Source organism: Canis lupus, chromosome X (genome assembly GCF_003254725.2).
Source record: "Canis lupus dingo isolate Sandy chromosome X, ASM325472v2, whole genome shotgun sequence".
Classification (NCBI taxonomy): domain Eukaryota; kingdom Metazoa; phylum Chordata; class Mammalia; order Carnivora; family Canidae; genus Canis; species Canis lupus.
The window spans coordinates 15,989,782-16,012,150 of record NC_064281.1 but is presented as its reverse complement, the minus strand read 5'-3'; the positions used below and the strand labels follow the sequence as shown (position 1 = coordinate 16,012,150).

At 38.4% G+C, this 22,369-nt stretch overlaps 1 protein-coding gene across 1 annotated transcript; it reads left to right on the top strand.

Annotated features, from left to right (window-relative positions):
• Window positions 1-938: 938 nt before the first annotated feature.
• EIF1AX (eukaryotic translation initiation factor 1A X-linked) lies at window positions 939-22,240 on the top strand. The gene is made up of 7 exons (XM_025438313.3): window positions 939-1,197; window positions 6,808-6,891; window positions 9,257-9,360; window positions 10,415-10,465; window positions 13,208-13,289; window positions 15,575-15,666; window positions 18,424-22,240. The coding sequence occupies exons 1-7, from the start codon at window positions 1,182-1,184 to the stop codon at window positions 18,427-18,429; spliced, it is 435 nt and encodes a 144-aa protein (XP_025294098.1). The 5' UTR covers window positions 939-1,181; the 3' UTR covers window positions 18,430-22,240.
• The last annotated feature ends 129 nt before the right edge of the window (window positions 22,241-22,369 follow it).

Genomic DNA, 22,369 nt, shown 5'->3' with positions numbered 1-22,369 from the left:
GGGATCAAGACCTGAGCCAAAGGTCTTAACCAAGTCCCAAGCTTAACCAACTGAGCCACCAAGGTGCCCCTAAAGACCCTATTTCTAAATATAGTCACATTCTGAGATGTTAGGGGTTAAGAATTCAACATATGAATTTGGAGAGAGCACAGTTCAGCCCATAACACTTTGTCTTCTCTCCTCCCTCCCTTCCTGTGTATATTGAGCACTTCCTAGGTGCCAGACGTTCTGCCAAATGATGTTAACAGTAGGCAAAAGATGTAGTCTTGGGGATCCCTGGGTGGCGCAGCGGTTTGGCACCTGCCTTTGGCTCAGGGCGCGATCCTGGAGACTCGGGATCGAATCCCACATCAGGCTCCTGGTGCATGGAGCCTGATTCTCCCCCTGCCTGTGTCTCTGCCTCTCTGTGACTATCGTAAATAAATTTTAAAAATTTTTAAAAAAAGAAACTTCCTCTTAAAAAAAATGTAGTCTTTTATAAAGTAAAAACAAGTGCCATGCAAATATGATGCCTTGGTAATGGGGATGGCCGAAAAGCCTTGCCCTTCCCGTCAAGATCCCGACCAGGTTGGGCGGGTGAAAGGGTCTAATTAAAACTAGCAGTGAGATCAGTTAATGAGTCAGCAGTAGCTGAAACCCGGAGACGCGGGCTGGTCGGTCACAAAGCAGCTAAGAGTCAGCTGTCAGCCAGCAGCGGGCGCCAGCGGAATCCGCCCTTTATTATGACGCTCGGGCCCCGCCCCCTCCCTCCCGGACTCCTTCTCCCGGCTCGCGGCACCGCCCTGCCACTCCGCGTGCTCCTGCGAACTCCCGGGAACCCTTCCAAAGCGCGTCACCGTCCGCTCTAACAATGGCGGGGGAGCTGGGGCGCTCAGTCGGCCACGCCTGCGCCGTAGGGCCGGGGAGGGGGCGGGGGGCGGGCCCGCCGGCGTTGGGAGGCGGGGAAAAGCGACGCAAGCGGCCGCGACGCCATTTGCTGCGGCTGAGCGTGGGCGCAGGCTGATCTCGGAAGAACTCGGTCGCGAGACTCTCCCGCGCACGCGACCCGTCCTCTCTTGCCTGCTTGCTACCGCGCGGTCCCACGCGTCGCTCCTGGGGCCCCTCGGAGGAGTAGCCGCAGCCGCCGCCGCCGCCGCTCCCTAGATTGGAGTCGAAAACGCCAGGAAGCCGCCGTCACCGCCATGCCCAAGAATAAAGGTAATGCCGCCCGGACCCTGGAACCACGACTCCGCTCGGACCCGGGCTCTCCGGCCCTGACCGCGGCTTCCGGGTTTCCCAAGCCGCAGTGACCTTCCTCTCCGTAGTGCCTGTGCGCGGCTGCACCGTACGGACGCGGTTTGGGGCTTGGGAGAGGAGCTGGGAAGTTACTACTGCTACCACTTTGGCCACATTGGGGTGGAGCCGACGCCATTTTTGTAGGGCCTCCTGCGGGAGAATGTGGGCTTTTGCTCGCGATTCGCGCCAGACTGACCGCGGCGCTTTGTGGACCTGTGGGGAGACCTCCCCGAGGCGGCCAGGGTTTCGCAAATGGGCGCCTATTGGCCTTCCTGGGCGAGGAGACTTACACCCTGGAAGCACTTAGTAACTTTCAAAGGGTAATGCCCGCTCTAGGGACCAGGTACTCCTGCATGGGTTTCTTTATGGACAGTTGTTGAGTATTGAGACGACTCCTCCTTCCTTGTAAGCAGTGGACGAAACCTTGATGTATATTTGCATATTTAAGGTTCATTTCTAGAGATTTACTCTTCCCCATCCCTTTATGGGCTTTAACTTATTTTTTTTTTTAATCCCCAGAACACTTGTTCCATATTTACCCACGTTTTCTATTTTTGCTTCAGATCTTGTCTATATTGTGTTGGGAGTAAAGAGCTTTTAAGTTCCTCCATTCTGAGGTTAAACGTCCACAAATTATCCGTCTCAAAAATAAATTTATGTGGAATTTCCAAAATGGAAGGTCTAATGTACCTCAAAGCAGAAGAATCCTTAAGAAATTACCCTTCCCCCCCCCTTTTTTAGACTGAAGGGGATGCTTATAAATTTTCAAATTGTATCTTTATAATTTTTCAAAGAAATTGTGTCAGTAGAAACCGGGAAACCTTGTATTTCCTTCAGGAGAGGGTCATATTACACAATTCACAGGAAGTTTTTCTTTGGTTATTCATTCTTGAGACCCCTGCCCTGATCCAGGCCTACTTTTGTTCTCCTCTACTTCATAGCTGGCTCCAGGGATTCTTCTACCTTCTTTCCTCTTTGTAGTTGTCACTACTCATTTTATCTCCTGAGGTACTTGGTTTTGCCATTCTGTGCAAGATTTGGTGCAGTTCCCTTAGGGTACTCCATTGTCTTCGGAAATCTAACTTGCAGGTCCTTTTTGTAGCATTTTACTCTAATTATTCTGAGTGAAATCTATTTCTAAAAGTCAGTTTTCTTGTAGCCTGTCCAATCTTTTATTTTCTTTTAGATGGTAATTGGATCACCTCGGTAAGTAACTTATTCTTACCTTTTTTTCTAGTGATGAGATTTCCAATTCCTTCACTAGACTCTTAAGTTCTAATGGGCAGTAATATATCTGTCTTAATCACGTTGAATTGTTAGCACTTGACACTTAGTAGATGCTCAATAAATATTTGCTGGATTAAGTCACCTTCCTTTTGGTTGACTCCACTCTCATATAAATAATAGGTTCCCCTTCGGTTCCCAGGGAACAGGATTTCTTAGTTCATTAGCCTCTTCTAAGGTTACACTCCATTACATGGCCATAAAATAGGGGACTGATCAGGGTATGGTTAATTATGGTAAATTGGCAATCAGTGGATCGTTATCCTATAATATTTCAGCATACAAAAATATAGATAATACAAGGAACACCTGGGAATCTATTACTCTGAACTTGAAAATTAAAACAATCATTTAAAGGCCTGTTTCTCTCCATTGGAAAAACCAGAAGCCCTGTGAATATAATTTTGGGGATGGTTTCACAAAGATATAAATTGCCACAAACTGTGTGTTGACTGACTTTTGCTTTGAACTGATTATTACCAGCTTATTTCTTCTAGAATTCTCTAGATACTTTTATTACCTCAGGAAAAGGGATATCCTTTGGTCCACTCATGAAGACTATTTGGGGTAAGGTGCTCCTGCACTTGGAGGAAGTTACTACCTTTACTTTTTAAATTGCCACTCTTTAGGACTATGTGAACTACCCTTGATTGATTCTTTCAAAGAATTGCCCAACTCTGGTATATAACTCAGTAAACAAAGCTGATAGGATCCTTGTTCTAATGGAGCTTTCACTCTGGTTTGAAGAACTGGCATGAATGCCTTGGAGCCAAAGCTACTGTTCTCTTTCTAGGAAATCAGTTTTGGTATGCCCTAAGAATGTCTCACATACTGAACTCTGAGGACTCTGCGTGGGTCAGGACATTACAGAGGCTCATTTGACCATAGCATGAAGCATTGTGAGATTGCCCCCAGGACAGATAAAATGCACTTGATTCTTTTTTTTTTTTTTTTTTTTTTTGCACTTGATTCTTGAAGTGTCTGTCTTTGCAGTGGCTAGGTGTATTCTTTATTCTGTTAGGGTGGTGAACCTTTTGCTGCTTCTAGGTTTTTCCCATGAGTCTTTTAATATCACTACCACATACAGCCTTTCTTCCACTTTTTGAAAATGGGCACCAGTGTGGTTTTAAGTTCTGGAATGGAACAATGCTCTGGAGAAATAACCTAATGTGAGGGCCAGGAACAGAAAAAGAGAGATTAGGTTCGGATCTTCACCCCCCCACACTGAAATATGTTGAGTTAATTTTCTGAGCTTCAGTGAACTACCTGGTAAACTGGAGATAAATGACCTTTTACTTCATGGGGTGATTGTGACAAGTAAATGGGTGGCTTTATTGTATAGTGGCTAACAGTATAGTTAACTGGGGTGGGGTCACACTGCTCATTTCAAATCCCAGATCACACTTGTGATAAAGCCTTAAATAAGTCACTTTACCTTTTAAAGACTATTATCTCTTGGGAAATGAAGACAAAATAGTACCTATCTCATAGGCATAGGCTTGTTACAGGTGAGTTACTGGGACAGTGAGACCTCTACTTCAATTAAAGCATAAGATAATGGAAGAAAATATAGGTGTGTTTAAGAGGTAGATAGGTATGTTTATAGTTTGAGAGATCTATATTTAAGGTGATTGTGTTGCCACTAACAAACAAGGGTGTTGATTTAAGACCAGCTTTGTTTAAAAAAAAAAAGGTTTTTTTTAGTAAAATCAAGCTTGAGAGGACAGTAACCTACTCACTGGAGTCATTAGAAATAGACCAATGCTTAGTTGAAATAGTGGGCTTAAATGTAAAATTAGTAGCATATAAGTGATAGGTGAGAGAAAAATTAATTTCTTTAGAAAGTGGGTTAGCAGGTGGGAAATTGGAATTCATGAAACTAGAGGAATAGGCATAATGGGGGAGGGTGGCTGGTGAAAGTCAAGAATAGTACAAGTGGCCCTTTAAAAGTCAGAAAAAGTTGGGAAATGATTAGTAGTGTCGTTTTAAAGTGTGAAAAAGAGGGAGAGGGAACATAGAGGTATTTCGATCTTCTGTTCTAACTCCTTCACTTTACATAGTCTATAACAGATCCTGAGAGGTTTTTGTGAAAGTTCCTTTTATCCTTTCCTTCTCCCTCCCTCTGCCTGGTCCTAATTTTCTTGTTTCCATCTTAGAAATATTCCTCCTGATTGATTGTCTCTTCCTTTTCGTGGCTAGGCTGGCCTGCTTCATTGTGCATGTGTAAAGGACAATGACCAGTTTCCCACCCAAAGCATCATATCCCTCTGGTTTTTTGTTGAAGTATTTTTTAAAAATTTTTGGATAGTAAGTACATTTACAATTCAAATATCAAAAAGTATGAAAAGTGTAATCTCTTTCCTAAACATGTCCCATAGCTAACCAGTTCTCCTTCTCACAGGTGATCATTGTTAATTTTTTTGAATATGCTGTCCCAGAGGTATTTATGTATATATAAGCAAATATGAAAATGCATCTATCTTCTCCTTTTTTTTTGTTTTTTGTTTTTTCTTTTTTAAGAAATCCACAAAAGCAGGGACGAGGAGGGGCAGAGGGAGAGAGAGAATCTTAAGCAGGCTCCACCAACACACGGGGCTGCTTAATCTCACAACCCTGAGATCATGACCTAAGCTGAAACCAAGGGTCGGACACAACTGACTGAGCCACCCAGGCACCCCTGCATTTTTCTTTTTTACACCAATGGTAGCTTTATACCCTTCATCTTGCTGTATTCATTTTTAAAACTACATTATAAAGAATTTTGAATATATACAAAAGTAGGCTAGTATAATGAACCTTCAGATACTCATCTCCTGGCTCCAGACACTATCAATTCACAGCTAAACTTGAACCAGCACCATCCACACCAAATGAGTATCCAGACTTGGTCTACACATTGCCGTTGATTGACAGGTCTTTTCTTTTTAAGATTTTATTTATTTAAAGAGAGTGCACATGGTGAGGGGGGGAGGAAGCAGAGTCACTGCTGAGTGGAGAGCCCATCCTGGAGCTCTGTCCCAGGACCTGGAGATCATGACCTGAACCAAGGCAGACTGGCCAACTGAGCCACCCAGCTGCCCCGGCCTTTGTTTTTTTGATTAGTTTTACATTTGTAGAGAAATGAGCAGAAGGTAGAATTCTCATATTACCCCAGCATGTTAACATTTTACAGGAGCCAGTATACATCTAGTATTACTAACAAGTTCATAGATTACTTTAAGGTTCCTTCTTTATGTTCACTGTGTGGGTTTTGATATATGTATAATGACATGTATCCACCATTACAATAGCATACAGAATAATTTCACTGCCCTGAAGATCTTCTGTGTTCCACATACTCCTCTGCCCTCTCCTCCCCAACTCATGGCAACTACTGATTTTTTTTTTTTTTTTTTTTTTGCTGTTTGTATAGTTTTGCCTTTTTCAAAATGTTACATAGTTGGAATTATACTATTCAGCCTTTATAGGTTCCTTCTTTCCCTTAACAGTTTGCATTTAAGGTTCTTTTCAGATCTTTTGGGATCTCCATAGCTCATTTCTTTTTACTGCTGAGTAATATTCCATTGTGTAGATGAATCAGTTTATTCATTCACCTACTGAAGACATCTTGGTTGCTTCCAAGTTCAGGAATTAGTGCCTTGTGTTCTTAACTTCAAATACTTTGCTCAGTGAATATTTCCTGCAGCTTTAAGATAAAATTCAAACTCTCAAAGAAGCCAGAGTTGTTCTCCCTCTACCACAAAATCAATATATCCCATTCCAGGAGCTGTAACTTTACCACCTCTTGCCCCAAGTCATCCTACTTAAACTTTTCATGGGGACATCGGGTAAAAGAGGGGGCTTATTTATTCAGAAATTTATCAGTAAGCCATTATATCTCCCACCTTGGCCCTTGTGGGCCACTGTAAAGGAGGGGTTCACTGAGCACTGTGCTCAATCAAGTGGCCATTGTAGTTCAGGAATTTTGATCATTGAATGCAGATGTCCTCAGGGATCTATATAATTTTATATAATACCTGTTTTTGGCTGGTTTGTGTTTTATGTCAGAGATAACCCAAAAGGAATTTCCAAGAAGGGTAAGGGAATGATGTGTTTAATATGATTGGAAATTGTAAGTTTAATACGATTGTGTGACCACATTAGATAAGTTTTTAAATTAAAATGATTTTTTAAAAGTGTATTGCGAGTCATTTATTTCTTTAATACTACTGTATAGATAATTAATGTCTTCTTCCTTAAAACCATCAGGTAAAGGAGGTAAAAATAGACGCAGAGGTAAGAATGAGAATGAATCTGAAAAAAGAGAGCTGGTGTTCAAAGAAGACGGACAAGGTAAGCATTTTTGTGAGGACTTTTTTTAGTAATAGTTTTTTCTTTTTTCTTTTTTAGTTTCCTTTTTTTCAATATGGATGGGTCTTGGGATCAAGAACCATGTTGGGCTCCCTGCTCAGCAGGCAGCTTGCTTGTTCTCCCTCTGCCTGCCACTGCTCCTGCTTGTGGCCCCTCGCCCCAATCAAATAATTTTTAGAAAACGGAATTTCGGGCAGCCCAGGTGGCTTGGAGGTTTGGCGCTGCTGCCTTCAGCCCAGGGTGTGATCCTGGAGACCCAGGATTGAGTCCCATGTCAGGCTCCCTGCATGGAGTCTGCGCCTCTCATGAATAAATAAATAAATAGGGATCCCTGGGTGGCGCAGCGGTTTAGCGCCTGCCTTTGGCCCAGGGCGCGATCCTGGAGACCTGGGATCGAATCCCACGTCAGGCTCCCAGTGCATGGAGCCTGCTTCTCCCTCTGCCTGTGTCTCTGCCTCTCTCTCTCTCTCTGTGACTATCATAAATAAATAAAAATTTAAAAAAAAAATAATAAATAAATAAATCTTAAAAAAAAAAAAAAGAAAACCATTTCAGTGTCTAAATATGAAAGAACTATTCATAACCCTGAGCGATGACCTCCTGTGCCCCTCTTTGCCCTTCTGCTCCTCAGCCCTCCACACCTCTCTAGAGAGCGTCTCATCATTCCCTGGTATCCTCTGTGCAGTGAGGGTTGGAGGCATTTCTGTAAACGTCTGGGTTTCATTGTTTTCCATGAACACTCATAACTAAAAATCCATTATACGGTTCATAGGGAACTAAGCCTCAAAAGCTATGGTTAACAATTGCGTAATTTAGCAGACCTTTTCATTAGAATATGGATATTTAAGGGGTTAATTAGAAGTCTTTCCCTCACTTCTCCAGTGCTATTAGCATATAATTTCAGGATACAGAATACAGTGAAAGTGAACAATTGACCTTTATAAGCTAAGATGCATAACACTAGTTTCCCATATTTTTGAGCAATTTTTTTTTAGCAATTTCAAACCTTTGGAAAAGTCATAGTATTAGTACAATGAACTCCCTTAAGCCCTTGATGTGCGTGTTTCTTGAACATTTTAAAGTTAGTTACAAACATGAGACTTACGTTTACCATACCTGCTGCATTATGCTTCTTAACTATATATACTCTTACATAATCACAATAGAATTATCACACTTAGATAATTTAACATGACTATATTATATATCTAGTATATATTTTTGAAGTTTTCCAGTTATCCCAGTAACCCAGTAATTTCCAGCATATTTCAACAAACAACATTTTTTGTCTTTTTTTTTTTTTTTTTTTAAGATTTTATTTATTCATGAGAGAGAGAGAAGCAGAGACACAGGCAGAGGGAGAAGCAGGCTCCATGCAGGGAACCTGATTATGGGACTTGATCCTGGGACTCTAGGACCACGCCCTGGGCCAAAGGCAGGTGCTAAACTGCTGAGCCACCCAGGGATCCCCTTTTTTTTGTCTTTTTATTAGAATTTTAGTGGTTTTATTTATGGCTGTGTATATGTAAGCTGCTTAAAATGAACCATGTTTTGTGGCTAAAAGACCTTTTCGTTTCTTAGCCTTAGTCTGAGCAAGTCACTTCAGCATTTCAGAGGCCTTTCAAAGTTAGGTCTTAGTGTATTTACAAATCAGTGGATATTCTCTCCGTAGAATAATGACTTCTAGTATAACAAAGACATTATTAACATTAAGCTATTTGTTTGCCAAATATACCAAAAATTGTGCTGAGATTAGCCTCTAAAGGATCTGACGGACAGGAGATCCAAAATCTGGAAACAATCCAAATGTGGGAGATTGATGAGGTTTAATGTACATTTTGGGACATGCCACCTAGGTCTCCAAAAATAAAGCATATAGTTATGAAGATAGTAGTCCTTCTGCTTATTCAAAATGAGTTGTTAAAGCATTTCTGATAGCAGAGATAGCTTGTTATAGAAATGGCATTATGGAGTCTAGATTCTGGCTCTGCCATTAACTAGCTTGGTGTTTATTACCCTTTTGTATTTATTTTACTATATATATTTATTCCTAACCAGCATACCTATGTGTTCTAGTCAGTTTTGTTTTGTTTTTAGATTTATTTATCTTAGAGAGCAGAGGGGAGGGGCAGAGGCAGAGGGAGAGAGAATCTGAAGCAGAGTCTGCTGAGAGCATGGAGTCCGACTCAGGGATTGATCCCAAAACTGAGATCATGACCAACGCCAAAACCAAGCATCAGACTGGGCCACCCAGGGGCCCCTGTTCTAGTCCATTTTATGTGGACTTTTAAGTTGCTGTTTTGAAAAGTTGAACAGTATCCTGAATACTTCTTTTTCCTTCCTCCAGAGTATGCTCAAGTAATCAAAATGTTGGGAAATGGACGATTAGAAGCAATGTGCTTTGATGGTGTAAAGAGGTTATGTCACATCAGAGGGAAATTGAGAAAAAAGGTAGGTGTGGAAATTTGTTTTACTTAAAATTGTGATTAAGGGAGGGAAATGGCTCTATAGTTTTTATGGATCAAGGACCTCATTTTTGTAAGTTCCCCAAAGATTTCAGTAAAACAGTGACTTGCCTATGATAAATGAAAGCCACAAACTCCTTAATGGTAACTGTATGGATTCCATTTCCATTTAAAGACACCATTTGTATCACCTATGTTTCTGCTCAGAATGTTTAACCTGAATCTAGTTATGAAGAAACAATCAGCAAATCCAAATTGAGGGAGACAGGCAAAACAAATGGCCTGGCTTTTAATACAATGTTAGTGATCTTGCGGGGGAGAGGGAAACTATTCCAGTTGAATGGAGATGAAAGAGACCTAATGTTAAAGGGGTAAGTGGCCCATGTTTGGATACTGGTTTGAGGGTAGGGGAAATAGTTATAAAGAGTGTTAAGAAAAATTGAATATGAATTATATTAAGTATTCTGGTGATACTCAATTTTCTGAGTGGGCCAGGTTGGAAAGGAATGTTGGAAAGGAATGCTTAATTTCCTATCACAGTGGGTGTTGAGGCAGATATATTAATCAAGTTGGGTAAAAGTCCCTCCAAGTCTGATTTTATGGGTATTTTTTTAATCTCGTTTCCAAACTATAAAGGAGTTTTGCTAGCTTTGTGTATGTGGGTTGGTGGAAGGAAGAGAGGGAAGGAAATAAAAGCATTTATTAGAAATACATTTCTAACTTTGTATTCTCACATGTAATGGATGGACAACTAACCACTTGGAGTAATTCACTATTAAAAATTCCTTACTAATTTCTAATCATTCTTCTGGAATTAATAAAATGTCAAGTAGTTAAATAAGAGTGTTATTTTTTTTTAATATCTCAAATTATACAAGATTTGAAACATGCTCAGCTGCTTACTGTAGTTTTTTTCCCCTAATTCTAAATATAGGTACTTCATCCACAGTTGGGTGAATAGTATTTTATGGAAAGACTGACGCAGTGTTGCTTTGATTCTTTATTTTTAAATATGACATGCATTGACTTTTCTTTCATAGGTTTGGATAAATACCTCAGACATTATATTGGTTGGTCTCCGAGACTACCAGGTAAAAAAAAAAAAAAAATTTTTTTTTCCCCATTTATGTGATTGAATTTCAGTGAGCCATTAATGTTTAGAAGTTAAGTCATGACCATATTCGACCAGTTCCACCCCAATATGCTGCTCACAAGTGTGTCCACAAACATTTCTTAAGGGCCAGGTATTTTTTAGGTGTTGTGCTAGGTACCCTAGGCATCATGATTCCCAAATGGCCATTCTGGGGAGTCCACGTTTCCACTCTGGATAAAATAACAACGTGAATTTTTCATGAAGCTAAATGGCCCTTTTTCCTTTTTTTGGTATTTAAAAAGTTGAGTTTTTTGGAATGAGTAATGTTACATAGTGGTTGTTTTGTTTGTGTTCTTATTTGTCAAAATAAAAATTTAATCTTATGTTGGACCTCTGTGGAAATTTTTCTTTTCTTTTTAATTTATACGTGTTGAAATCAAAATCTGGAGACTGTTACTGTGGTGGATACAACTGAATGAGTCAAGCTGCCATCCCAGAGAATGCCTGGTAGTGAAAAGAATGACAGGCACACTAGTAATTACAATACAAACCATGATAGAAGTATGTGCCCTAAATTTGGATGAGCATTTAGAGGAAAAAATGGTAGTTGCCCTTCATGATCTCAACCTGGAGACTACTCATTTTGGGTCTGTGTAGTTCATTTGAATGCTTTTCTGCCTATTGGAACTCATCATCATATATTGTAAGTGACGTTTCTATTTTTATAACCTTGATCCTGCTTCGATTTTTTAAAATATATATTCCAGAATAAAGAACTAAGATCTTTATTCTAAATCATTGTTTTTTAACCATGAGTGAATTTTTTCCTCCAGGGGCCATTTGACAGTATCTGAGATATTTCTGGTTGTCACAACTGAGGGAGGCAGTGTTGTTGGCATATAATGGATAGAGACCAGGGGTGATGTCAAATATTCTGCCTTGCACAGGATAGTCCCTACAACAAAGAATTACCTAGCCCAAAATATCAATAGTGGTGAGGTAGAAAAGCTTGCTTTAATTCATACCATTTTTGGATGCCTGGGTGGCTCAGTCATTTAAGCATCTGACTCTTGATTTTGGCTCAGGTCATGATGTCAGAGTCATGAGATTGAGCCCTCCTTGCTGGGCATGGAGCCTGCTTAAGATTCTTGCTCTCTTTGTGTCCCCATCCCCTCCCCCACAAGCCTGCATTCTCTAATAAAACACCATTTTAATGTCCATTTTCTTCTTTTGATCTTAAAAATAACCCCAAAAGTAGGAAGAATAATTCTGTTTGACAGAATAAAGAAACCAAGGTTTGAAAAGATAAAACATACTGACTATAAAATGATAGCCAAGACCATCCTTGTCTGATTATTAAACTCCCAAAAACCACCTTCTCTACCTCTGCCACTTAAAGCATGGTCCAGGGACCAGTGGCATCATGGCTTTTGGGGACTTGTTAGAATTGCAGGTTTTTTGACCCCACCCCAGTCTTCCTAAATTGGAATATACATTTTAACAGTTTCCCTTTGAGCGTCTATAAACATAGTTCAAGAATTCCTGGTTTGAATCACACTGCCTTTGCATCAGTGATTGTTTTCATAGCCATTAGGACCTGCTTTTAGGTCCAAAGAACCTTTTGAAGTTGAAACAACCAACTTCAACACTTCTTCCTTAACTGAGTCAGATTCTTTTCCAATGGGAAAATGTGAACAATCTATGACAGTAGTTTTCAGTGGTACATTTGCATCAGAAACACTTAAAAAGCTTTTAAAAATACAAATTCATGAGCCTCACTCCACTTCTACTAACTTATCTTCTGGAAATGTAAAGACTCCACTGGACATTCCATTCAGTTCATATTCTATGAACCACTGATTCATGGAAATGTATATTAATTTCCTTAGGTTATTACACAGTTTCTGGTGGTTGTTTTGTTTTTAAGATTTATTTATTTGAGCGAGAGGGAGAAGGGGAGAAGCAGACTCCTTGCTGAGCAGAGAGCCCGACATAGGGCTCCATTGACCTGGACTGACAGCAGACGCTTAACTGACTGAGCCACCCAGGTGCCCCCGCAATCTTAGTTTTAGACTGTTTAATCCTGTAAATTATGGTTCCAGAGAATTTTTGTATTTCAAAAGACTTCTAATCAAAACATAATAGTAAATAACCTAAAAGATTGGGTTTGCACAGTTCTGCTCTTGTTAAAGTGAGATCTGTAAATATCTTCCTTAAGCTTGTTGATCATTATTCATTTATGTAGCTTCATACTATAATCCTGAGGATGTTCTTTAGAAGGTAGGAGATAAGTTTACATTTTAAAGGGGCTTTTTTTTTTTAAGATTTTATCTATTTGAGAGAGCACACAAGCAAAGTGAGGGTCAGAAGGGGAAGGAGAGGGAGAAACAGACTCCCCACTGGGTGGGGAGCCTGATGCAGCTCCCCATACCAGGACCCTGAGATAATGAATGACCCAAGGAGAAGTCAGAAGCCTAGCCAACTGAGCCATCCAGGTGCCCCCTAATAATTATTTTTAAAATTTTAATTCCAGTATAATTAACTGTATAGTCATTCAGCAATTCCATACATCACCCAGTGATCATGACAAGTGCACTGGGTAGGAAAAAACTTTAAAATGTGAAAAAAAGTATGTAACAACGGGGAAATTTGATTTTTTTTATCCAGTTTTAAAATAATTTGTGAAATAATGGATAATATTTTGGCATAATTAGTTCTAAAAGTTAATGGTCTCTTTCAGGATAATAAAGCCGATGTAATTTTAAAATACAATGCAGATGAAGCTAGAAGTCTGAAGGCCTATGGCGAGCTTCCAGAGCATGGTAATGTCTGAGTTGTTTTATTAACCTGTCATAAGGTGTTAGTACTTGGTGTTATTTAGATAAAAGGATTTTGGTAGAATTTTGTGGGTTTTACTTTTTTGCTTACATGGTTTTTATTTATTTATTTCTTTGTTTTAATTAATTAATTTTTTATTTATTCATGAGAGAGAGCAAGAGAGAGGCAGAGACACAGGCAGAGGGAGAAGCAGGCTCCTTGCGGGGAGCCTGATGTGGGACTCAATCCTGGGTCTCCAGGATCACACCCTGGGCCAAAGGCAGGCACCAAACCGCTGAGCCACCCAGGGATCCCCACATGGTTTGTTTTAAATATGCCTATTTATACTTCATAATACTGACTACCTTAAGAAAAAAGTTACTGGGATTCTGTCCTTAATAAATATGCTTTCTGGTGTGGAGTTACATTTTATAAACTCTGAACTTCTGCATAATACCAAAGGAATAATTTTGTTCAGTATTTTACAGTAACTTTCTCAAGATTGTCAGTGTTCATCTACTTAAATGTGAAGCAAGGATAGTAGGTACTGTTGAATTTTTTAAAGTCGGTTTTCAATTTTTCTTTTTTTTTTTTAAGATTTTATTTATTTATTCATGAGAGAGAGAGGGAGAAGCAGGCTCCATGCAGGGAACCCGATGTGGGACTCAGTCCCAGGTCTCTAGGATCACGCCCTGGGCCGAAGTTGGCGCTAAACCACTGAGCCACCTAGGCTGCCCATGTGGAAAACTTAAAAGTCTTTCATAACCTCACCAAAGGGGGAATGTACTCTACATACTATTTTGTAAACCTACCTTTTCCATTTGGTGGTTTTGTTTTGTAGTGGTTTTTTGTTTTGGGTCTTGCATATTATTCTGAAAACAATATAATTTTACTTCAGCATGAAAATCCTGCTAAGTTATTTACTTGACATTTTCAGTCCAGAAAATGCTAGTATATTGGGGAATAAGACCAGCACCTCTCAGTTCATTTTCATTGCTTCTGACTAAATTTTCTGATTGATGAGTCTGGTGACTGGTAAGTCTAACCATTTTTTTTAGGCACAGCTGGAAGTTGTATAGTTTCAGAATTTGTGTAACTGGATCCTGCCTTACTAAAAATATCTTTCTGAAATAAATAGTTGGGACTATATCAAACAAAATGCTTTTGCATAGTGAAGGGAACCAACAAAACAAAGCGGCAACCTATTGGATGGAAGAAAATACTTACAAATGATAAATCTGATAAATGGTTAATAACCAAAATATATACAGAACTCCTACAATTTAATGCCTAAAAAACCTGCTGTATAATCCAATTAAAAATGGGCAGAGGACCTGAATAGACACTTTACACAGAAGACATACAAATGGCCAACAGACCTATGAAAAGATAGCTTAGCATCACTAATCATCAGGAAAATGCAAATCAAAACTACAGTGAGATATCCCCTCACACCAGTCCAGAATAGCTAGTATCAAAAAGAGAAAAGGAACCTTTGTGCACTATTGGTAGAAATACAAACTGGTATAGCCAGTGTAGAAAACTGGAGGTTCCTCAAAAAGTCAAAAATACCATTCAATCTGGTAATTCCACTACTGGTTATTTACCCAAAGAAAACAAAAACACTTATTGAAAAGATGTATGTACCCCTATTGAGCATTATTTACAGTAGCCAAGGTACAGAAACAATCGAAGTGTCCACTGATAGATAATGCATAAAGAACATGTAATTGATACACAATGGAATATTACTCAGACATAAAAACAAAGGAAATCTTGCCATTTGCAGTAACATGGATTGATCTAGAAGGTATTATGCCAAGTGAAATAAATCAGAGACAAATACCATAATGGTTTCACTTACATGTGGGGCATCTAAAAAAACAAATGAACAAACAAGAGAGAAATAGACTCCTAGAGAACATAAACTAGTGGTTGCTGGAGGGTTGGGGAGTAGGTGAAATAGATGAAGGGGATTAAGAAATAGTGTCAATTCTAAAGTCATGCCTGAAAAGTGCAGCATGGGGAATATAGTCAGTAATATTGTAATAACTTCGTGTGGTGACAGATGGTAACTGCTTATTCTGGTGAGCTTATAGTGTATATGTATAATTATCAACTATGTTGTGCACTTGAAAACTAATGTATATGTCAGCTCTACTTGAATGGATAGAAGTTTGACTCATAAGAGTCTTAGAGTTCAACATTTGGTATCAGACCACTTCTTTTAGCAGACGCTCATTTTAATATCATCTTGGTTATATGAGCATATTTGTTATTGTTTCTTTAGCTAAAATCAATGAAACTGATACATTTGGTCCTGGAGATGACGATGAAATTCAGTTTGATGACATTGGAGACGATGATGAAGACATTGATGATGTGAGTAGATGGATCTTGCATTTTCCAACTTTGGTTTCTGAATTATCCACAGAGAAACCAGCTCTTTTTCCTATCTTCCTTTAAACTAAAAATGTTGAATAGAGTATATTTCAAGACTTGGCCGTATTATTGAGAAGACAACTAGTCAAACTATTATACTTTGGGAATTCTTATAATCTTTTCAACATTTCTTCCAGAAAAGATCAGTATTTGCTTTGGCGATATGAATGCTAGCGTTGGAATCATAACTTGTTTAAGAGTGTCTGGAGAGAGAAATATTTTGAAATTTAGCCAACAGTTTTAAGAAATAGAAGATCTTCTCAAAAGATTTTATTTATTTATTTTAGAGAGCATGTGGTGGGGAGGGACAGGGGGGTTGCAGAGAAAGAGAGAGAGGATCCCAAGCAGACTCTGCCCTATGCGTGAAGCCCAACGTGGGGCTCGATCCTACAAACCTGAGCCAAAACCAAGAGTTGGACACTTGACTGAGCCACCCATATGCCCCAAAAGGTCTCCATTGTAATAAGGTTTTTATTTAGTTATTTTAAAGATTTTATTTATTCACGAGAGACACAGAGAGATGGAGAGGCAGAGGGAGAAGCAGGCTCCATGCAGGGAGCCCAACGTGGGACTCAATCCTGGGTCCCCAGGACCACACCCCGGGCCGAAGGCGGTGCTAAACCACTGAGCCACCCAGGCTGCCCAACGAGGCTTCTTCCCCCCCCCCCCAAGGCTTCTAATAATATATGTTGTAATTCCAGGGGTGCCTGGGCGATTCAATCGGTTGAGCATCTGACTCTTGATTTCAGCTCAGGTTGTGATCTTAGGGTCATGAGAATCAGGCTCTGTGCTTGGGGTAGAGTATGCTTAAAACTCCTTCTCCTCCTTCTGCCCCTTCCCCACATATGTGATCTTTATCTAAATGTTTAAAATTGAGACCTTTTGCCAATTATGTTCTTTTAGCTGTTGGATATGCAGTGTTGACAAACTCTTGGTTTAGAGTTGGTGTTTTAGGAAAATGTATTATTTTTCTGAAAGGTGAAGCAGTTATGCTCACAAGAGTAAATGCCCTTTTTTGTTAACATAAATGAAATTCATACTTAGTTTTTGGCAATATAAACTTATTAAATAATTGGGGTAGTATTATAAGTTACTCATAAATCCAGTTTGGTCTCTTTTTTTCAACTCCTTAAAAAATAAAGTTCAGAACCCACCTGTGTATATAAACGTAAAAATAATTTTGCTAATGTTTGGTTTGATTCAAAGATGAAATTTTAGTGTACCTGGGGCAATTGTTCCTAAGACTGCAACACAATTACTGGAGCCTTTCAAAAACACAAAGGTTCATCTTGGGAAAATTTGAGTTAGACATCACAAGTGATCCCCACTACCAGAATTCGATCATTAACATTTTTTATACCTGATTTATCACATATCTTCTTATATCTTTACCCATTAATTCATCTTATATTTTGATGCATCTTAAGACCATTTAGAATACTCAGGATGGGGGATCCCTGGGTGCCTTAGTGGTTTAGCACCTGCCTTTGGGCCAGGGCGCGATCCTGGAGTCCTGGGATGGAGTCCCACGTCGAGCTCCTGGCATGGAGCCTGCTTCTCCCTCCTCCTGTGTCTCTGCCTCTCTCTCTCTCTCTCTATCATAAATGAATGAATGAATGAGTGAATACTCAGGATGAATTAAGGATTTGAGTACATATCCTCCATGCGTATATGCATTTATGAATTTTTATATAAACATTTTTTTAAGATTTTATTTATTTATAGAGACAGAGAGAGGGGCAGAGAGAAAAGCAGGCTCCATGCAGAGAGCCTGACGTGGGACTCATCCAGCGTCTCCAGGATCATGCCCTGGGCTGCAGGCGGCGCTAAACCGCTGCGCCACCGGAGCTGCCCAAACACATTTTTTAAATGTACTTCCCTTTAGAGACCCTGAGCCACAGAATTCTTGTGACTGAATTGTTAATGATACTTTGACAGTAGATTTATCGATTATACTCAGTGACCAGACCTGACATGGAATTGTGTTGTAAATTAAGGGGCAAGCCAAACATTTTTGGAGCTGGATTAGAAGGCCTCTGTTGGAAATTAAGAACCTAACCAGAGTACACATTTGAAAATGAAGCCACATACACAGAGGTGATAGGTTGAGGATCTAGATAGGGTTAAGATTCTCTAAGAAAAAACTTGTGAATCTGTGCCAGTGATTCCTTGAACTGGACCCAGTAAGCTCTCAGGGAAAGACATGGTAAAAGATGGTGGATACTAAAGGAATTTGAGTTATCTTCAACATTTTGCATGGGTTGCCTTGTTTATCACCTGAGAACTTTTTCTGGACATTTCTCCAGATGGCTTATAGGTATGCTAGCCTTCTTTCCTATAACCAGGTTGAGAGGAGAATTTGGTCATTGTCATACTTGGGCTCTTTCTCTAATAATACTCCTTTGTGTCTGCTCCCACCCTAGAATACAAAATCTCTCATCACTAACACAAAAGGGAAGAAACACTAAACTTTATTAAGAATATTTTGCATAAAAAATAAATAAAAAATATTTTGCATAACGTGACATTTTGAAGGAGGTTGTAAAGATTTTACTGGCAACAAACTAATTGAGAAAAACTCGGTGTATAGAATTTCCTCTTCAAAGATAGCCTTAAGGTTTGCAAGCCTCCTTTATGCGGTAGACTGCTGGAATATAAGAATTCTTTTGTTTGATTTGATATTCTTTTCCCTTCCAGATCTAAATTGAATTCAACATTTTACATTCCAATTTCTCTGAGGATTGTTCCAACAATTTGGATTTTGGCTGTGACCTGTTAAAGAAGATTAAAATTTCATTAGCATGAGTGCAATTTGTTAAAGCAGATTGATTTGTTTCTAAGGTATTTCTTTAAAAACCGAATTCTCTTAAGTGAAATGTTAAGCCCCCTTTGTTCTTTTGATGTATTGGAGCTTATGGGTAAAAAACTACATCGACTGTTTTTAAAAGGAAGGGGGAAATGCATTACTGCCTTTCCTACTTTGACCATTTTCCATTAAGTGAATGTTCTGAATAAACCATTTACCCTACACTCATGGATTATGACTAAGCCCTAACTTTGGCCTGTTGACTGTACAGTGATTTTCTGTATATTCCAGTTACTTAAATGTTCCCTTGAGATTTTGATACAAATTGAGGCGGCAGAAATCTGCATTTGAGGTAAAAAATGATTAGGTCTGCTTTTCATATTTAAGTAGCATGTGGCTATTTTTGTACTAATTTTGATATCATGTACATTCTTTTCATGATATTATTTTGCCACTATAAATGTATCAACAAAAATGCATTTCCAAAATGTAAGTTTTTTAGAACCTGGGTTTTACTAGCAATTTTTAATTTGTAAGGTTAGTAGTTACAAGAATTGAACAGTAGGTGGCACCCAGTCATCTTAAACTGAAATAGTGATATAGTTGTCATTTTTTTTCCTAAATGTGCATAGGAAATTTCCCAAAACAAAAGATTGTTTTGATCATATGCATGTATGTAGAATATTTTTGAAGAACAAAAATATTGTTAAGTGTCATTTTATTTCAGAAGTCATAAACATATAAGCTACAATTTTGAGTGCTTTATAAACACTTAAATTATATATAAATGAAAATTTAATTTCCTAAAAACTGTACAAATTAAGCCTTTTTCAAACTATCCCTAAGCTGGGAAAAGAGGAGGGAATAACAGTTTACTGAAAAGATGGTTTCTCATTTCTAAATGGAAGAGCTACAGCTGAGAAATACAATAAAGACAATGTCATGCTGCAGAGTATATTATACCCTTACTTTGTGCTTAGGATGTATTTTATTGTGTGTAAAGATTTGTTTTGTTTGTATTTTATTGGGAATTTGGATTTTCCCTTATTTAGTTTTTGTTCTCAACTCTACTGAGATGAAATTAAGGGCTGGGCTATTTAGACCATACTAGCCACATTGAAATCTTATGCAACTTTGAAAGAAGAGATCCATCATTTAGATTGTGAAGCTTTTATTCAACTGGTCTCCAGAGATGTTTTCAATGATGAAAGTACTCCAAAGGGAAATAAACCTTCATGTGGCTTCAAAACATAAGCACATCTTCTCTAATCTCATGTTTATTCCTTAGTGTGCAAACTGGAATCAGAATCTGAGGTACTATAAAACATTATTAAATCAAAGAATAGAAATGAGTAGACAGTTGGAATTTGTATTTCTTACTCTGTGGAATTCTGAATGCTTACCTAGATGGAATGAGCCTGAGACCATGGGCTGGTTTTTAATACTTGTAAGAAACTAGTCTTGAAGAATCAACTTAATGATTATCTTCATCAAAATCTAAACTTCCTAAGATATTTAGGCTTCTGTACGAAAAGTGGCCAAATTTGTGGTGTATATATAGATCCTTTTTCTGTGTTATTTTACCAAGAAAGTTGTAACTCTGCATTTGTGGTACAGTTCATGGTAGTGATGGTACAACTCATGTTAGTTTTTCTACTTATCTCCTCTAACAAATATGGTTCATCTGAAGATTCTTAAAATTACAGCTATGACCCCTATCCGTGTGTGTTAGTGATATTTTTTTTCCTTGCCTAGGTAGTAACAGCTCAATCTAGTGCCATTGCATCCTGGAAAATCTCAAATCATGATTATAAAATGGTAAAATTCTAGGTCCTATGCAACACTACTTGGAGGGATTGTTTTACTAACTTGTCTTTAATGTGAAAATTTATTGATTATATTTCAAATGAGGAATGGAAGTGGTCCTTAGTTGGGTTTTTTGTTTTGTTTTTTGGTATGTGTACGTGTGTTGTTTTTTTTGAGTTTGGTTGTTTTTTTTGTTTTGTTTTTGGTTGGGTGGGGGGTTGGTTATATATACTCTTTGATTCCCGTAACACAATGCTATAAGGTATGCCCTGAAAGACAATAAAATGTTTGAAATCCAAGAATAATGGTTCTTCCTGCTAAGTGGGTATAATAATTATTACTAATTAATTTGATGGGCTTGCATTTTTCATGCAGTGTTGATTCTGCTTCCAGTTAGAGTACATATGGTGGCTCAACAACCAAACCAAGTATTTGTGTGAAAAAAGACTTGCCAAAACTTAATTGCTTGACTGTTGAATCTGTTTTAAACATCCAGCCTCTTAAGAGACCACCTCTTAAGGATCCTGTAAACTATGCATGATAAAAATTCTTGTATTTTATTAAGGAATGGCCGTTGGTTTACTCACCACATCTACAGAATCATGGCTGTGAACATAGTTGGTTACAAAACTCCTTGTAACTTGTAGTTTAACTTAATCTCATCTATCTTGTATAAATATTAAATTATAGGATGGTGAAGAACATCTTTAGTAGATATAAACTGCTGTCAGTGTTGACTTCAGAGTAATCAAGTAGGTAAAAGCATGTTTGAAATAAAAATATCTAGCTGGATTTATACTTTATTTGTATTGTTTACAGATTTTAAAATAATCCAGTATTAACTGTAGCTTGACAGTTAAAGTATCAGAATGAAAGTGAGGTTCTTTATGTTACCTATCATAACAATTTTATAAAGATCTGTATTGGTAGGAGACATTTAGATCTTTATCCTGCTTAGCAAGAGGAAGTTTCACTTATACTGTTTGGATTCCCATGAACTTTTACATACCACATTTGTGTTTTTGATTTATCTTAAACTGTCATTCTTTTTATACTCATTTCTTCCTAGTCAGCAGAGAACAAAATCTTTAGTCTCACTACAGCTGCGTTAAGACACTAACTTCTCAGGTACAGAGTAAACCAAGGAATTTGGAGAGTACTGGAGTGGGTCAATCCTTTCTTCCCCCCAGCTGCTGTGTACTTAAGAGTCAGTGTGATAGAGTGAAGAGCATGAGCCCTGGGGTCACGAGGCCTGTGCCCTAACCCCCACTCTACCCTTTACCTGCAAGTGACCATAGGCACCTTCCCACACTTGTGAGTTTCAGGCTCCTCACCTGTAAGATGGGGATGATGAGAACAGTACCTGCAAAATTTGTGGGAGGACTAATTATGTGTCCATATGTGTAATGCACCTAGAGCAGTGTCTGCCGCTTTTCACTTGGTATCCAGGACTGTAGAAGATTAAATAAGCACATCTTTTATATTCTCTATTTACCATTTCTTTCACTTGCAGTCTTTGGTTCCTATAATAAAAGAAACTTGTAGAATATATATATTCATATATTCATGTTGATACAATATTTAAAATAAATGCTACCATCCTCATTTAATTCAGCATAAGACTAACAGAAGTCTCTAAATTGCTTAAAGATGGATGTTTTGCAAAATACCAACTACTCTATATTTCTTTAGAGAAAGTTTATAGTTATTGATAGTTCTGGTCATTTCATTATTTAGTCTAATGAGTCCTTTTACTATGTATAGATTTATGACAGCTAATTAGTACTGACTGATTTGGAGGTTTGGACTTATGTAAGAAAAAGTCCCATCATTTGGACTTATGTACAAAAAATTGGATGCAAACTATTACAATTAGAAAATAAAATATGAAATAACTTTTAACAGTATGCAGTTGATTCTTTTCGAACTGTTTTATTTTTTTTTAACTGTTTAAATTTATATTCATGATTCTTTTCTGAAAACCAATTGTGATTGAGGGAAAATGTATACTTTGTATTTCAGTTGTTTTTG

Coding starts and splice junctions, on each gene's coding strand:
- EIF1AX (XM_025438313.3), top strand. Junction 6,892..9,256: donor GTTCAAAGAAGACGGACAAG/GTAAGCATTTTT, acceptor TCCTTCCTCCAG/AGTATGCTCAAGTAATCAAA. Junction 9,361..10,414: donor GAGGGAAATTGAGAAAAAAG/GTAGGTGTGGAA, acceptor TTTCTTTCATAG/GTTTGGATAAATACCTCAGA.